At 38.9% G+C, this 18,074-nt stretch overlaps 1 protein-coding gene across 5 annotated transcripts in view; it reads right to left on the bottom strand.

The window, feature by feature from the left end:
• Positions 1–18,074, bottom strand: part of SYNE2 (spectrin repeat containing nuclear envelope protein 2) — a 323,973-nt gene that overhangs the window by 188,164 nt on the left and 117,735 nt on the right. For all 5 annotated transcript variants that reach the window (XM_040226258.1, XM_040226261.1, XM_040226260.1 and 2 more), the window contains exons 22-31: positions 15,085–15,219; positions 13,986–14,144; positions 10,136–10,347; positions 9,899–9,989; positions 8,953–9,071; positions 8,359–8,485; positions 5,762–5,919; positions 4,796–4,943; positions 3,382–3,992; positions 793–972 (exon numbers count right to left, since the gene is read on the bottom strand). In XM_040226258.1, the coding sequence (XP_040082192.1) occupies positions 793–972; positions 3,382–3,992; positions 4,796–4,943; positions 5,762–5,919; positions 8,359–8,485; positions 8,953–9,071; positions 9,899–9,989; positions 10,136–10,347; positions 13,986–14,144; positions 15,085–15,219 (1,940 nt within the window). The remainder of the gene's footprint in view (positions 1–792; positions 973–3,381; positions 3,993–4,795; positions 4,944–5,761; positions 5,920–8,358; positions 8,486–8,952; positions 9,072–9,898; positions 9,990–10,135; positions 10,348–13,985; positions 14,145–15,084; positions 15,220–18,074) is intronic.

Below are 18,074 nucleotides of genomic sequence, written 5' to 3' on the forward strand. Positions count from 1 at the left end.
AATGCCCCCGACTCCCAAAGACATCCACATCCTCATCCCTGGATCCTGTGAACACCTTCTATACATAGCCAAAGGAACTCTGCAGATGTGACCAAATTAAGGAACTTAAAATAGGGACATTTTCCTGGATTATCTGAATGGGTGCAGCATAATGACAAGGCCCTTATAAGAAGGAGACAGGAGGGTCAGAGTCAGAAGGAGATGTGATAACAAAGGCAGAGATGAAAGAAAGACAGAGATTGAGATCTGAAGATGCTACTCGGCTGGCCTTAAAGATGGAAGGGGACACAAGCCAAGGAATATAACAGGCGGCCTCCAGAAAAGGGAAAAGGCAAGGAAGTGGATTCTCTCCTAGAGATTCCAGAAAGGAACACAACTTGATTTTAGGTCTTCCAACCTCCAGACTGTACGATAAGTTTATGTTGCCTTTAAGCTACTACATTTGTGGTCATTTATTACAGAAGCAATAGAAACCTAATACAAATGGGGCAATAGTAATTATAAATACACTATATATATTTGTCCTTTCTCTTAGATAACCCTTTCAATTCATTTTCCCATAACCTAGGATTCCAGGTCTTGCCCCAGATATTGGCCTAGTGAGCTTAGTGTGAAACTCTTAAGTTGGCCTCTCCTTGAGGCCCAAGGGACTGTGTTATTAACATACAAATTCCAAAAAGTTAACTGTGCCACAGACAATGTTTCAGATTTGGGGGGGTGGGGTTGGTTTTTTTATTATTATTATTCTCTATTTAAAAATTTTAGCTGGAGGAGGAATTTTTTTTTCCTTACCATTCTGTGACCAAGGTTTTTGCATTCTCCCACAAGACTGCTGTGTCCTGGTACCTTTGACTCAGGGCTTTGTCTCTGCCATCTTTGAATTGTGGAAGAGAATTCACCATTTCTTGCAAGTGTTTTTTCTCTTCTTCATATTCATCTAGGTCCTTATCCAGTCTGATTAACGATTTTCTCCTTGAACACGAGAGAGAAAAGTTTAATTGCCAAGTATCAATATTGGTGAATTTTGATTCAATACAAATATGGGTAATTCACGGAGCACACTAACTTTAATTTGCCCTCATGAGATTTATGCCAAGATCACACATTCCTATGACAGAGTTCAGGAGGTTCTGAACTAGTTTGTGTTTTAAATAGAACAGACATACAAAACCATGAGCAGTAACATTTCTCAGTAATGAATATACTTATAAAGGGTGTGTATATGCATATGAGAAAAAAGAAAGAATATGTGTGCATGGGTGGGATAGAAAGGATGATATGGAGAGAGGAAAAGAGACAGATGGCAGAACACTGCAAACCCCTCAGGCAGGGCACAGGGGGTAGAAAGAAAGGGGAATGCAAATGTGTACAAAAAGCCCCCCAAAACAAAGAAGAGTCATTTGAACTAAGGGTTTTAACATACAAATTAACCCTGGCAGGGCAAACTCCATTTGCTTAGATCTAAATTGCTTTTATCAGATACTTTCTTGGTCTCTACTTCCTCTCTTCCAATTCTCTACTGAATCCACTCCAATAAGGCGCTCACTCCTCCAAGACTGCTTGTCAAGCTACCCAGTAACTTTCACATTGCTAATCCCATGTCTTGATCTCCATCATCTCCTTCCTTTAACACTAGGCAGCATATGACACAGCTAATCGCTTCTCCTCATTGAAAGGTGTTTTCACTTGACCTCCAGGATTCTCTTGACTTCCCTCCAAAATCATTGCAGATAGTGAGTGACTGCAGCCATGAAATTAAAAGACACTTGCTCCTTGGAAGAAAAGCTATGACAAACACAGACAGGATTACTTTGCGACATGCATATGCAATCCTAGAGATATTACTTTGACAACAAAGGTCCATATAGTCAAAGTTATGGTTTTCCCAGTAGTTACGTATGGATGTGAGAGTTGGACATAAAAAAAGCTGAGCACCAAAGAATTGATGCTTTTGAAGTGTGGTCTGGAGAAGACTCTTGAGAGTCCCTTGAATTGCAAGGAGGTCAAACCAGTCAATTCTAAAGGAAATCAATCTTGAATATACACTGGAAGCACTGACGCTGAAGTTGAAGTTCCAATACTTTGGCCACCTGATGTGAAAAGCTGACTGATGCCCCAAAAGATTGAAGGTAGGAGGAGAAGGGGACAACAAAAGATGAGATGGTTGGATGGCATCACCAATTCGATGGACATGAGTTTGAGCAAGCTCCAAGAGATGGTGAAAGCCTTCTCTGTAAAACTGTGCCTAATGACCACTTTTGAATTGCAACCACCTCCTCCTTCTCTGCTTAACTTTTCCCCATAGCCTTTAGCACCAGCGCACATACTGTATATCTTCTTCTTCTCTCCACTAGATAATAAGCTCTACAAAGGGCAAGAAGTTTTGTCTGTTTTGTTAACTGCTATATCCCCAGGACCTAAAACAATGCCTGGCTTGTTCTATTGATAACTCAATTAAAAATTAAAGCAACTTACCATCTATCAACATGTAGTTTTCACTTATAAATTAGTATTTATTACTAATTTATTTATAAATCTGTAATAAATGCATTAACAATCAATAACTAAATCAGTTCCATGCCTTATTAAGAATTGGAGCACTGCAGAAACAGATGTCTCATTGAGACGAGAGCTCAGGGAGATTTCAGAGGGAAGAGCTTAATCAGCTAAAGAGCCCTGGGAGAGCACTGAGCCTGAGGGATTAGAGGTGGACAGAAGAGCCAGGAAAAGGGAGAGGTTTAGAAGGGGGAGGGGAGCTCCACAAAAGTAACTCTTTTGCTAGCTTTTGCTAACGTTTTCATTTTCAGGATCTGAATGCCAGAATTAGAGCGGCAGCACTCACACAGAAGGCTGACAACTGAGTTGACTTTGGAACTCCAACCTTAGTTTACCTATTAAACTCAGTCCCCTGCATTCCCACTCAGTCCCCAACCAATGAAGGAAGAAGTCAGGACAAGGTGGCATGTGCCTCTTCCACTTGTCTATCATCAAATGTGTGCAGTTTCCCAGCACTTCCCCCATCAAGAGAATCCCATAATAAATACACAGCAGTCAAGAGACTTTTCAGCAACTCATGGATCTTATACATATCTTATTTCACTCTTCCTTCATCCAGAAGAATGAAAACTTTAAAGAAAAAAAATTATTTCCCTATTAAGCTGAAAAAAAATAGAAAACAATTATATAACAGTTTGTAAAGGCATAATATCAACAAAAAGGAAGTTTGTCTGAAAAGTCTACAAAAAAGAATGCTGAATCCTGAATAGAGGAGGATGGAACAGAAGTTGAAAGACAGGAAGCATTTATTTCACCTAGAGGATACTTGGGAAAAAAACAAACAGAAGAATGTCATCTGGCATGGAGATGGATAAAAATACCTACCTTTGTTTTATTGCTGGAACAGTCGGATCCTTCAGGCCAATTTTACTGATTTGATTGTGCACATCTTGAATATTTTTCAGGAGTTCGTCATTCTTAAAAACACAAGCCCCTAGTAATTTGTCTTCTTCAGTGACTTCCTCCTGCCCACCAGAACAATGTGTCTCAGATAAGTTTTTGGACAAAGCATCCAGAAGTTTTTCACAGGAGGTGTTTTCACCCTGTTCAGTGTCTTTAATGCTTATACCAAGCATCTTCAAACGCTCATCCAAATGTCTGGCCTTGTCTCTCATCCGATGAATTTCCCTCTCTTTATTTTCCACCGTCAAAGTATTTGCTGGTACCCTCTGTGAATCTGAGGCTGAATGGTCTGTTAGAAGCTCACTAGAGAGTTCAGCTGCTCTCAGGGAAGCCAAAAAATCTTCCAGAGCTTCGAGAGCGTCTTTATTCTTCTGTACTCTGTGGCTCATTTCTTCCAGTTGTGTTCTGTGTTTCAGAATAATATCCTGTGCTACATGCAGGTCAAGGGGGTGTAATTCCTTTAATGAAAACTTGCCTGACTGTCCCAAATTCTTACATGTTTCAATCTGTTTTACTATGGAATCTTGGATATTCTAAAATAAAAGTAATAAGAAAAGCTGAAAGATGGAGGTAGAAGAAAGATTGTATAACAGAAACTAACCCAGAATTACGTCACTAGATTTGATCTAGAAAACGGCTTCTCAATTTAACCAAGGTTGACAGCTTTGACAGAAGGAAATATTTTAATTACAAATGATCCAATGACCCAGTTGTTTTCTTATCTGATAGCCTTCCTGATGTTTTGGTCTCCAAAAGAAAAGAGGTATATCAAATTACTGATGCAGTGAAAATAATTACAGATTGATCTGCTGAGACACCTGTTTATAATTTGAAAAATAAAACAAATATTTTCAATTTAAGATGAGATTGGGAATAAGTAAACTACAGAATATGATAATTTAAGCATATGAGTCTATACAGAGATTTAGGATTTCAGTCACTGGAGAAGGCATTCATTACCAAGCCTTCATTTATTTAAAAACTTTTTATTTGGTATTGGGATATAGCCGATTAATAATGCTGAGATGGCTTTAGGTGAACAGTGAAGGGACTCAGCCATACACATACCTGTATCCATTCTCCCCCAAACTCTCAGTAAGCCTTCATTTTTAATTCAAAGAAAATACATTATTATTTACTCCAAGGTAACTACTTCTGAACTGGTGAGGAATTAAAGAGTTGAAAAATAAATAACAAGTCTGTATTATTGAAGGTTTTTCTGTCATGGTTTATATTCTAAAGAAATACTATTGATGTTTAATAAAAATCCATGAACATATATAAATCTCTGAAGAACTGATAATTCCATAAATATACTGTGAGAATTTATATTTACCCTCAGGTTTTGATAAATGTCATCAGCATCAGTGAGATGAAATTCCTGAATGGCCATTTCACAGAGGAGCAGATCTGTGTCGCAGAGAAGCAGTGACTCCTTCTCCACGGGTAACACCATCTGCAGTACAGTCTCTAAAGACTCCATTCTGGGTGAAAAATAAGCCAGACATTAGGGGAAAACACAGCAGAAAGTTATCCTATAAAACATATCAATGCCATTATTAACCAAGAACAGAAAACAATTATTCGATGACAATACCTACAATAATATGCATAGATCATCACATTAAAAGTCAAACCCAGTGATCCACAATGGCAAATGAGCTATTTGCTATATCCAAGTATTTCTGATAATTTAACTGATACTGCACTAAATGGAAAATTGGTGTAAAACATACTAAGCTTTTCCCTCCCTTTTGACATATAAAATACTTGGATGTAACTGAACCTTGTCTTGGTGACAAAGAAACTCATGTGAATACGAATTATTTGATTAATGAGAATATAATAGCCTTCAAAGACTAAACTAATTAATAACTTGAAATGTGTGAATCTGAATAAGTAGAATGTAGATTCCGAGCCTCAGTTCCATCTGATGTCAAGTGGGTCGATGTGCTGGAATATGTAAAGAAAAAAACAATAGCACTCTCATTCTAGAAATGAGGAAAGCAAGGCCCAGAAGTCACGTGATGTGCCCCAATTCAGGCTCAAGGGGAGACAGTGGGAAGCTCAGCCTCTGGAACTCAACAAAACTTAAGTTCCACTTAAGTTTCTGGCTAGTGTGACTTGGTTTTATGATTTAACCTCCTTCAGTAGCAGTTTCCTCATCAGCTTCTCTTATGGCTGCTGTGACAATTAAATAAAATAACACACTTCGTAAATTTAATACTAACCTTGCTTAAAACAGCATTAACAAATTCAGCAAATTTAGTAAACGCATGGTTAATAGATCCCAGAATGATACCTGGACTTAAGAGTCATCTGAAGCTCTCTTTCTTTCTCCTTTAATTTGTCTCTTGCCTTAACTATAAAAGGCTTCTTAATGTCACTCTCAAGCTCTTCTAACTTCAATGAAGTGATTTCAAACTCTTTCCAGCAAGCATCAGTTTCATTTTTTAAGACCTGTGTGGAATACATAATTTATTAATGAATGGGTTAATAGGCACAATTATTCTTTCTTACAAAATGAAATTTTCACAACTGTGGGCGCAAGCAAGTTTCACATCTTCAAGTTTCACATGAAGATACATTTGAAAAGATATCTTCCAACCATCTACAAGTAAACTGTCCTTCAGAGGACAATTACATTAACTGTGCCCTCAGAGGATCCAGTGAAAAAAGTCAAGGGAATCAGCAACATGACTTTCAAGGAATCCAAACCCCCTTCCTGAAGTGAGATACACAGAATACAACTCAGAAAGACACACAGAGAAGGAAGGACAGATATTCTATTAGATACTCTAGTTTTCTCTAGATAATCATTTTTCTCCTTAAACTAAAACTGCAGCAAAACAGAATCATTTCTGGTCAAATGAGAAGTGAATAAAATTAATTTATGATTTATTATCAAACATCTAAAATTCTATACTATTCCAAATCTTTCTCTTGGTTCTATTTTTTAAAAAAGAAGGCACTGCTATAAAATCTGAGTGTTCATTAGCATCATTTGTCCTTCACTTTCCCCAAGGATTTAGTTTAGCTTTTCTAATCAACTTATTATTCAGTCACAGGAGTAAGGTCTCTAAGGCGATTTCTTAATTGTGATGAAAACATGCTAAATTCATCACTTGAACAACAGAGATTTTCACACATGAATTTTGCTTGTTCAGATGGAAAATAGAAAGGAGCCATTTGGTAGAATGTGATTCAGGAACTGGCATCTTAAAAGGAAGATAACTAGAAAATATCAGAGGCATTGAAGGAAGCACCCATGGTCTTTTCTCCACTGGATACGCCGTCTCTAAGGGTTTACTCTAATGTACCTCCAAGCATACAAGGGTGCTGCACAGTAATGCCGATTATCTTCTAAATAAGAAACATGCTTTTAAAAATTAATTAATTAATTTTTGGTTGTACTGGGTCTTCATTGCTGTGCATAGGCTTTCTCTAGTTGCAGCAAGTGGGGGGTTACTCTCCGGTTGCATTGCATGGGTTTCTCTCTGCAGGGGCTTCTCTTGTTGCAGAGCATGGGCTCTAGGGCACATAGGGTTCAGCACACGGACTCAGTAGTTGCAGTGCTTGGGCTTATTTGCCCCACGGCACGTGGAATCCTCCCAGACCAAGGATCAGAACCCATGCTCCCTGCATTGGCAGGCAAATTCTCAATCAGTGGACCATCAGGGAAGTCCAAGGAAGATATTTATTTGTAGAACTTACAATTGGTATGCCCACCACTAGACAAATTGTTTTTTTCTGCAGCTCCTGACTCAGATACAATACTTCCTCTGAAGGCTCTCCATAAGGTCACCCATTACGTACTGTGAACACTCCCTCCACTACCTGCTCCTTCCTTACTGACCAACATCAAACAGATTATGTGACAATTCAGTTTAGATGATAGCTGGCTGAGACAGAAATTCAGAGTGGCTGATTTTTCATATATCCTTAATTTTAGAGCAATTTTAGAAGGTGTATTGGTTGAAATAACCTTCAAACATATTGTTTCATCCAATTCATCTGAAGCTTTCATCTCCATCCCAAACACAATCCAAACTTCTAATCTGATAAAATATCAAATTAGAGCATGAGCAATAAATCAGGACCTGGAACCAAACTCTTTACTGGTTTGGGTGTCTTTCTGAAAATGGGTGACAACATTCTTCAGAAACATCTAGCCTCTGGGACTCAACAAAAATGGTGGTGTAATACTTAGGGTGTCTTTATTTTCTATATTTAGGGTACTATTCAGAGGAGGCAATGGTGACCCACTGCAGTATTCTTGCCTGGAAAATCCCATGGACGGAGGAGCCTGGTGGGCTGCAGTCCATGGAGTCGCTAAGAATCGGACACGACTGAGCAACTTCACTTTGACTTTTCACTTTCATGCATTGGAGAAGGATATGGCAACCCATTCCAGTGTCCTTGCCTGGAGAATCCCAGGGACAAGGGAGCCTGGTGGGCTGCCATCTATGGGGTCGCACAGAGTCGGACATGACTGAAGCACCTTAGCAGCAGCAGAATGCTATAATTTTCTTTTGTAATAAACATTTTTTATGATTTTTTAAAAGACTTATTTATTTTTATGTATTATTTCTTTGTGGCTGCCCTGGGTTTTCATTGCTGCCTGTCGGCTTTCTCTAGCTGTGGGCACCAAGGCTGCTCTCTAGTTGTGGTGGTTTCTCTCGTTGTAGAGCACAGACTCTAGGCACACAGGCTTTAGCAGTTGTGGCACACAGGCTTAGCTGCCCCATGGCATGTAGGATCTTCCCAGACCAGGGATTGAACCCATGTCCCCTGCACTAAGCATGCAGATTCTTAACCACTGGACCACTAGTGAAACCCCATGGTGGCATTACTTTCTAATAAAAGTAAAACTCCTCTAGTAATATTTTCAGTATTTACCTGTAGATCTGTCAGTTTCTCCTGTAGACAAACACTACTCCTTTCCTTGTCACTGGAGAAATCAGAAGTAATTCTGTCAATGCTGTTTTGCAGGTAAAGTTCAAGAGTGTCTTTGTGTGTATCATACCTGGAAAAAAATTAAATGCAAAGTTACTTGATTTTTTAAAATAGACCCCCAAATTTTTAAAATTATTGTCAATTGTCCATGAGGAAAGCCCAGGGAATTTCTGCTTAAGGTATTGGACTACAGGCAAAAATTATGACTAAAGGAAAATAAAAACTTATTAAAGTATACCATATCTGCACTGATAAAAGACTTTTGCTGGATTTTCGAGCTGTTTAAAAGAGTTTACCTCTCCTTAACATATACACAATACTGTACATAAAATAGATCACCTGCAAGGATTTCCTGTATAGCACAGAGAACTATACCAATATTTGTAATAAGCTATAAGGGAAAAGAATCTGAAAAAGAATATATACATACATATGTATGTATGTATAGCTGAATCATTTTCCGTACCCCTGAAACTAACACAATATTGTAAATCAACTATACTTCAAATAAAAATCTTTTTTTAAAAAACAGTTTACCTCTCTAGTAAACTGTCAATAGAGGTACTGTGACCCTTTTCATATTTCTCCATGATGCTTTCCTCCTGTTGAGGCTTTAACTTGGGTTCCAGGTTAAAATTCTGAACCAATTCCATTGCCTAAGCAAATACACAAAAGAGTAAACATACTATCTTCAATATACTTAATTGCCTGGAAAAGATAAACAGTTTTGTGATACAAATGGATATCATTGATTCTTTATACCCCAAACTTCAGCTCAGAGACAGGTCTTCCCGTAGGATACAGGAGATTTATCAGGCTGATTCTCACCTTCGAACTGGTATGCCAGCAGGATAGAGGAGTTCTCCCAACCCCTCAGCATTGTCTCTGCTTGTGACCACATAGCCATCCATGGTCAAGGGCAGACAGAAGCACAGCATAGCACACAGGAGCAGACCTCTGAAACAAGTACACCTCATTTCTGCCCCATACCTTCTGACTGGCAGCCTGGACTTACGGCAAATCCCCACTAAGCTAGAACTCAAGAATTTAGAAAATCCAATTCCCAAAGAAAGTAAAAGACATTATATGATAAAAAGACAAATGACAAAAAAAAAAAAAAGACATGACAAATGAACTAATTCGTCTCTGATGCTGAAGCATCTGTGCAGATTAAGCTCAACATTCTTGTGTTCTCAAAAGTAACACACATAGGCAGCATGTACTCGTAATGGTTCAAAATGGTCTTTCGGAAAGAACTGCGTGCGTCCTCAGGGGAAGATCAAGTTATGATCGCCCTGGCTTTGGTTTGTTGTATTCTAATTCTTTGAAAAGCGATCTTCCTTACATTATTTAAGTGAGAATTCTCAGCTGATAGAAACAATCAGATAATTAAAACCAACACTCAATGAGAAATGGATTATTGTACTCTTGGTATTTTTTCTTATTGGGTTTACTTCTAACACACATTATCCAGATTTAACACCTTTTCAGCTGATGGCTGATTGTCTGATTTTGCAGATGGCACCTCGCTGAGGGTATTCCCTCCTCCATTCTCAGATGCATCCGTGGTTCCCCTAGGAAGGAATCAAAATTGCATATTAAAATATCAGGAGAAAAAAATGAAGCCTGAGAGAATAAATAATATTCAGTGCCATGTGCCTTCACAGAAGGCTTTGTCTTATTTCTCGCTCATACGTAGCTATTCTCATGAGGCACTAACTTGTTTCTCGATGTGCCTCCCAAGGTGGGCTGCAGTGTTACGTGAATCTCGGAAGCACACTTCCGAAGCCTCTCTATCTTCTGCTCGTAATCTCTGAGCGCCCTCCTCACTTCTTGTTGACTCTTCTGGGAAGTCAGCTCCTCACACAGCTCCCGCAGGACATCCATGTGATGACCAAGCTGGTACAGGCGGCCTTCCTCAGAAAAGCAGGCCTGATTGAGGAAATAAAGTGGGAAATGTGTTTCCGATGAGTTTACATGATTAGTCCGTGAGGATTAGAAACGAACAGATGTGTGTGGCTTTAACAACACATTCTTTTATAAGCCCCTCCCGTGTGCCTGGTGTGGGAGTGGGCACTGGAAACAAAGACGAGAGAGATGGCCCTAAAGGGATTCGCCACAGCCTCATGATGGAATGAAGGAAACCAGAACACGTCAGCCCAACATATGCCACTCTGACACGAAAGGAAATATTTTTAACTGAAGCATGGTTAATTTACAATGTTGAGTTAGTCTCTGCTACACAGACATGGGAAATAGATGGGGAAACAGTGGAAACAGTGTCAGACTTTATTTTGGGGGGCTCCAAAATCACTGCAGATGGTGATTGCAGCCGTGAAATTAAAAGATGCTTACTCCTTGGAAGGAAAGTTATGACCAACCTAGATAGCATATTCAAAAGCAGAGACATTACTTTGCCAACAAAGGTCCATCTAGTCAAGGCTATGGTTTTTCCTGTGGTCATGTATGGATGTGAGAGTTGGACTATAAAGATAGCTAAGTGCCGAAGAATTGATGCTTTTGAACTGTGGTGTTGGAGAAGACTCTTGAGAGTCCCTTGGACTGCAAGGAGACCCAACCAGTCCATTCTAAAGGAGATCAGTCCTGGGTGTTCTTTAGAAGGAATGATGCTAAAGCTGAAACTCTAGTACTTTGGCCACCTCATGCAAAGAGTTGACTCACTGGAAGACTCTGATGCTGGGAGGGATTAGGGGCAGGAGGAGAAGGGGACAACGGAGGATGAGATGGCTGGATGGCATCACCGACTCAATGGATGTTAGTTTGAGTGAACTCCGGGAGATGGTGATGGACAGGGAGGCCTGGTGTGCTGCGATTCATGGGGTCACAAAGAGTCGGACACGACTGAGCGACTGAACTGAACTGAACTGATACAGACAAGTGATTTAGTCATATATATATATAACTCCCTCTGCATTTACTTCTTGTTTTTCTCTTCTTTTTTAAAAAGTATTTATTTATTTACTTGGCTATGTCAGGTCTTAGTTGTGACTTGAGGGATCTTCATTGTGTATCCAGGATCCTTGCGGCGAATGGACTCTAGTTGTGTCTCATGGGCTCTGGAACTCTAGTTCCTGCTTCACCTCCAGTAGAGGTGAGCAGGCTTAGTTACTTCACTTCACGTGGGATGTTAGTTCCCCGACTGTGGATTGGAAGGTGGATTCTTAACCACTAAACCACCAGGGAAGTCCCTTTTCTGCTTCTTACTTGCCTTCAGCTCAAAATAATTTTCATGTCATAAATTGTAATGGAGAACAATATATACAATATGTAAATCAATAAATATTTTTTAAAAGAAGCAGTAAATGTGGAGGGAATTATATATATGACTGAATCACTTGTCTATATAGCAGAAACTAACACAACATTGTAAATTAACCATGCTTCAATTAAAAAAGTCTTCTTTCATGTCAGAGAGGCATATGTTGGGGCAAAGTGTTCTGGTTTCCTTCATTCCATCATTAGGCTGTGGCAAATCCCTTTAGGGCCAACTGCCAACAATATGTCTATATTATTCTTCATTATGACTCCCTAGAGTTCTGGAGCCCATGAGACACAACTTGAGTCCATTAGACACAAGGATCCTGGATACACAACTGAGATCCCTCATGCTGCAACTAAGACCTGACGTAGCCAAACAAATAAATAAATATTTTTTTAAAAAGCAGCAGCAGCAGTAAATGCAGAGGGAATTCCCCAGCGGTCCAGTGGCTAGGACTCAGTGCTTTCACTACTGGGGCCCAGGGTTCAATCCCTGGTTCGAGAACTAAGATCCGGCCAGTTGCACAGTGTGGTCAAAAAATAAAACAGAAAAGGCTTCTCGTTTTCTGCCTAAAGGTAAGAAATAAAGCTCCTTTTACTGGAGACAGAGTTTTATCAGCCCAGAGACGGAACCAAAGGAATCTACAACAAACCTTGAACCCTAACACTTCTCTTCCTAGTTATTTCTTCACCATTTCACTACGCCTATCCCAAACTTCTCCATCTTCTCAATTCTTCACAAATGTATTGTTTCTTTGTCTGAAAGGTACACAAGATTCCTGCTCCAGTCACTTTTTTGGGTCATCATGCCCTTATGAAGTTTCCAACACACGTTAAAAAAAATTCAAGGGAATATGTATGCTTTTCTCCTGTTAATCTCTTTGTCAGTTCAATTTCCAGATCCAATCACAGATCTTAAAGTGTCGAGGAAAGCTTGTTCCTTCCCCACAGTAACCACACAAATAATGAGCATACAGCATGACAAGGGACACCACCTGCCTTAAGCAGTCTGAGAAAACCCTCTTCATATGAGGGAACCATCTGGGCTAGAGGTTGAAAGAACATGCACAGAGTCCTCCACAGAAAAGGGGAGAGAGGTCATGCCTAAAAGAAGGAGCAGCCAAGACAGGAAAAGCTCCAGATGTTCTGAAAGGACGTGCAGTCTAGCGTGGCAGGAGGGGCACTGAAGGCGTGTCCTGGGGGCACACAGTGAGGGGCCTGCATGGCCTTCTGAGGAGTTCAGAGATGTCCTGAGAGTATGGGGGGTTCAGTGGGATCACGCTCGTGATGGGGCCAGAAAATGATGCCACCACCATCACACCGAAAAAATTACCCAGGTTAAGAGAAGTAGCAACACTGATGGAAATAAAGGAGAACAAGCAGCTCTTCTGAAGATCAACGGATGGGACCAAGGCTGAGGAAGAGGAACGGGGGAGGGAGTTCTGAGACGGTGACGTCTTTCATAACCAGGACGTGTTAGAGGAAGAAAGTTTGCAATGAGATAAGCTTGGCTGGTTCTGGACATGCTGAAGTGGAGGTCTCTGAAGAACACTGGTGGTATCTACTACTCAGAGACACAATCTGGACTTCAGGGGAAAGGACTCAGCTGGAGATAAGGATCTGGGCTTTTCTTTGCAGAGAGGGCAGTTAAAGCACCAAAGTGCACACAGTCACCTGGAGCAAGCATGAGATTAGCCAAAAACAGAAACCCCAAAACAAAAGCGTTGGGATATCAGAAGAAAAGAGGAAAATTTGTGAAGAACACATAGAAAGAAGGATCTCCCCCAAAATAATAAGATGCAAGATAGATGGATATTGAGAGAGCCACAGCAGTAGAAACTTTAAATGAAAAGAGGGGTCGGGACTGTCAAATATACAAAAGCAATCAAATAGGATGAGGACCAAAAACCATAAGATTTGCCCGGGCTGGTTTATATCCTGATCTGCTATCTTTCACAAAAGCTGTGCTTCAGAGGATGCCAAGTCCTTACAAAAATAACTATGGGAACTTCAACAGAGGGTGACATGTTTGTAACCAGAGTCTTGAGGACAGGGGCCACTGAGATATATGAAAAAAAAAATTAAGTCAATGCTGAATTCTTCTCACTTCTGAAAAACAAGACATGCAGATTCTGGTTAGATAGAGCTTGAACTGCAGAAGGGACAATCCCCAGGGGACAAAAGCGCTGAGGTAATTTTCAGAGCAGTTTTAATCCTAGCCAAGGACTTACTAAACCATTTAGGATAAACCCCACAGTGATGACAAAACTTGAATGAAAACAGGTTTTTACCTCATGTTCTTTGATGAGACCCTTGGTCCTTCCTCTGCGAATTAGCTTCTTTTCTTTATTGATTTGCTTTTCGAGTTTTGTAATACTATCACTAAGTTTTCCTTTTTCAATATCTATTTTTAGTTGTTGAATATACAGGGACATTTCATGATGAAGAGACTGTTAAAAAAAAATCAAAGACACATATTAACCATGGAAACAGGATATATTGAGAAGATTTCCATTAAAAAATAAAAATATTTGTGGTAACCAAGGATAGAAATGAACTTATGTGTAATTCTGATTCATGCATATATCTTTGGGGAGGATGTTTTAAAATATACCAGACTCATAAACATATTTTTTTTCTTTCTAATAACTAAAAATGTGTTTCAGCTGTGAAAGACATGGTTAGAATTAAAAGACACGAGGTAGACTGGGAGAAAATATATACAAAATATAGAGAAATAAGCCTATGGAGAAATAACAACTACAATGTATATCCTGAATGGGATTCCATAACAGATGAAAAAGGACATTAGGTGGAAATCTGTGGAAACAAGAATAAAGTATAAACTTTAGTTAATAATGTACTATTAGTCCCTTATGACAAATGTACTATATTAATATATTAATAACTGGGGAAACTGGGCATGCAAACACTGGAATTCTCTGTAACATTATTACTACCTTTGTAATAATTTTGTAAATCTAAAATTGTTCTAAAATTAAAAGATTACTTTAAAATGTGTTTTAAGAAACCCTTTAACAGTAGATATTCAATTAAATTACCTTATTCTCTCTCTCTCTTCATATACTCACACACACATTTAATACTCAATAACATTTAGCAAAAACAATGTCTGTGGTAGGCGCTTTATATAAAGCCTTGCAACAATCCTGCCAAGGCAGTGAGGTTTTTCCCAATTCATCAATGAAACTCCTAGGAGCTAAGCAACTCGCTCAAGTTCATTCATTAGCTGCTGGATCCAGGTCTGTCTGCCACCAAAGCCTACCCCTATTTTCTATGAAACTCTACATGTGTATATATTAATATCAGGATCAATATCAGGATCATAAGCCCCAGGCACAGGCCCCAGACATACGTGCATGTTCTTACCTCCCACTTGGCACAGATGTCTCTACTCTTTTCTTCCAAAGACAGCTTTACATCATCAGTTACATTATTTTTCAGTTCTTCAACAGCTTTCAAATACTTGGCCAGACTTTTAGTATTAAAAATTATCAGTGCTTCCTAAAAAAAAACCAAAAAACACACAAACAAGAACATGAAAGTCTTATTCTACTGCTATGTTCTCAAAGCTAATTTAACAGGTATAATTTTAGAGAATTTTAACAGGGAGAAGCAGGAAAGAACTCCATGGAGACTACTTGAAGATTTAGGGGAGACTTTTAGGTGTAGACTGAAGGTGATCTCCCTTTTGTATGCTTTGATTTCTTTTGAAAAGAACTGCAAATATTTATTATTCAAATGTAGTTACACCTTTGAGGCCAAGACAGAGACTTCCTTATGATATTCCAAATAGTTTTTGGTCCCTTTCATAAACAATTAAAAGGCTTATTATTATGAGCCACTGGCAAAGTATCCTCTAAAGTTCTTAAGTATTGAGCAGATGACCACACTTCATAAGTAATACAGTCCAAAGAGTATACCAGCTTATATTAGATATCAGTGCTGCAATAAGACACAGTTTATAGTAGGGGTAATGTGGCAAATGTTTAATACTGTGCTTAATCATTTTATGCTGCAAGGAGGCGACATCCTCTTATCATGGACTTCAAAGGCTTATTTAGGGCCAACAACAATGGCAGTCCCATAGACTGGAATGTGCCTGCCCCTTCTCTTACACTTACTTACTACTCTTACAGGATCTTGCCTGGCAATAATCTGTAAGAACAGAAACCTGGCTTAGGCAACCATTAAACAACAGAACAGAAAATAGTCTAGTGTTTATGAAAGGGCAGAAAAATCTATAAGAGACAAGAAGATGAAACTAATTCTGAGGGAGAAAGCAATGAAGCAGGCTGGGGATTTGTTCATTTACTTATTACATATTTATCATGGGTCTCCTGCAGAAAAGGTCCCTGAGCCCCAGGGACCTCCTCTAAAGCCTCTGTGAGGACTGCTAGATTTATGGAAAGGGAAGACATGCTAGCCCCATGTGCAGGCAGGGAACTCCTGCCACTCATGTGTCCCAGGAATCCCTGGGGCCTCAGGGCAGTAACTGGCAAGGCACGGATTCTGCTTCTGCTGTGAAAATGGGACTATTTCACTAAATGCCAGAGACAAAAAGGGGGAGGCCTTGGCTTCAGATTTCAAAAGGAAGATGGGCAGGAAGAAGAAAGTGGTATGAGAACTAACACTGTAATTCCTCCCTCTGGTAGAGAAGGGGCCTGAGGCCTCTGCTTTTTCTTTTCCTTCCCTCTTTCCTCAGCTGACTGTATCTGTCCTCTTGAAATCCAGCCTAGTGATTATTTGCAAGAACCACTGACTCAAGCTCAGTTCAGCACTCTCAGCATTCCAGGAGTAAAACTGGGAGAAAAAAAAGACAGTGGGAACTGGGCAAAGCTGGTGGCTGACAAGGTGCAAACAGTATAAGATGGTTGTTGAAATAGCTGGTGCTAGGGTCCAGTATGGTTAACAGTCCAGAAAGCCAAAAGAGGGTTGAACCTAGACAAGAGGAGGAGGCCACAAGGAGGATTAAGAGAGGCTGCTGGAGGAGTCCCTTTTCCTGGAAAGACTGGGTGCAGTAGCACAGAGTACTGATTGACTTCATCTTTGTTTACAAAAATTGAAGTTTAGTTAATTTACAATACTGGGTTACTTTGAAGTGTACGGCAAGGTGATTCGGTTATACATATATATATAAAATATATATATTTTTAAATTCTTTTCTATTATTATAAGATATTGAGGTTATTACAAGATATTGAGTAGAGTTGCCCATGCTATACAGTAGGACCTTGCTGATTATCTATTTTATATACAGTGGTATGTATATGTTAATCCCAAACTCCTAATTTATCTCCCCACCCTGCTCTCCCCTTTAGTAAACATAAGTTTGCTTTCTATGTCTGGTAGTCTATTTCTGCTTTGGATTTACTTCTTTTTATCTCTCCCAAAATGCCTAGCCCATTTAAAATAAATGTTGAATGGATGAATGAAGGAACATATATTTCTCTACCTCTCTGATATCTAAGGGTAGAGACCTTGTTTTACTTTTATTTCATATCTCCCAATGCCTCCCAGTATTAATTAATAGTGAATCTCTGCTTTAGATATGCTTGGACATATCTTTCTTTTTTAAGTATAACTGATTTACAATATTACATTAGTTTCAAGTGTATAACAGAGTGATTTGATATCTTTATGGATCATACTCCATTTAAAGTTATCATAAAATAATAGCTATATTTTCTATGCTGTACATATATCCTTGGAGCTTATTTATTTTATTTTTAATATAAATTTATTTATTTTAATTGGAGGTTAATTACTTTATAATATTGTATTGGTTTTGCCATACATCAACATGAATCTGCCACAGGTATACACATGTTCCCCATCCTGAACCCCCCTCCCTCCTATTTTATACATAGTAGTTTTTACCATTGATTTTGATACCATCTTAAGCTGCCTCTCAAACCATGAAGTCAACCAAAAACTGTCTCCATACAAAGTATTACTGGATCTTTAACTGCTGATAAGCATATGTCCCTAGTAACTTTTATTAAAGTACTTTAATAGTAATTTTATTTTACATTTGGGGAATTTTAACCACTCAAAGCTTCTTCACATACCTTGTTTTCATTTATTTGGCAGTTGAATAGGACTAGAATTATTATGTCCATTTTATTGATTAAAAAAGCCAGAGAAATCAAATTCTTGCTCAGTGTCATAGAGTCAGCCATGCTTTTTACACTATACCACTGAATTCATTCAGTGAATCTACAGTAAAATTTGAATTTAAAAAAATCACTTGAATGTTTAAGAGTCTCTGGGGAACAATATATGAAACGGACTTTTTTAAAGTTATGATAACTTTATTATAATTACAGTGATGGAAACATCTTAATTTTAAATGAAGT

Source organism: Oryx dammah, unplaced genomic scaffold (genome assembly GCF_014754425.2).
Source record: "Oryx dammah isolate SB20612 unplaced genomic scaffold, SCBI_Odam_1.1 HiC_scaffold_26, whole genome shotgun sequence".
Lineage (NCBI taxonomy): Eukaryota > Metazoa > Chordata > Mammalia > Artiodactyla > Bovidae > Oryx > Oryx dammah.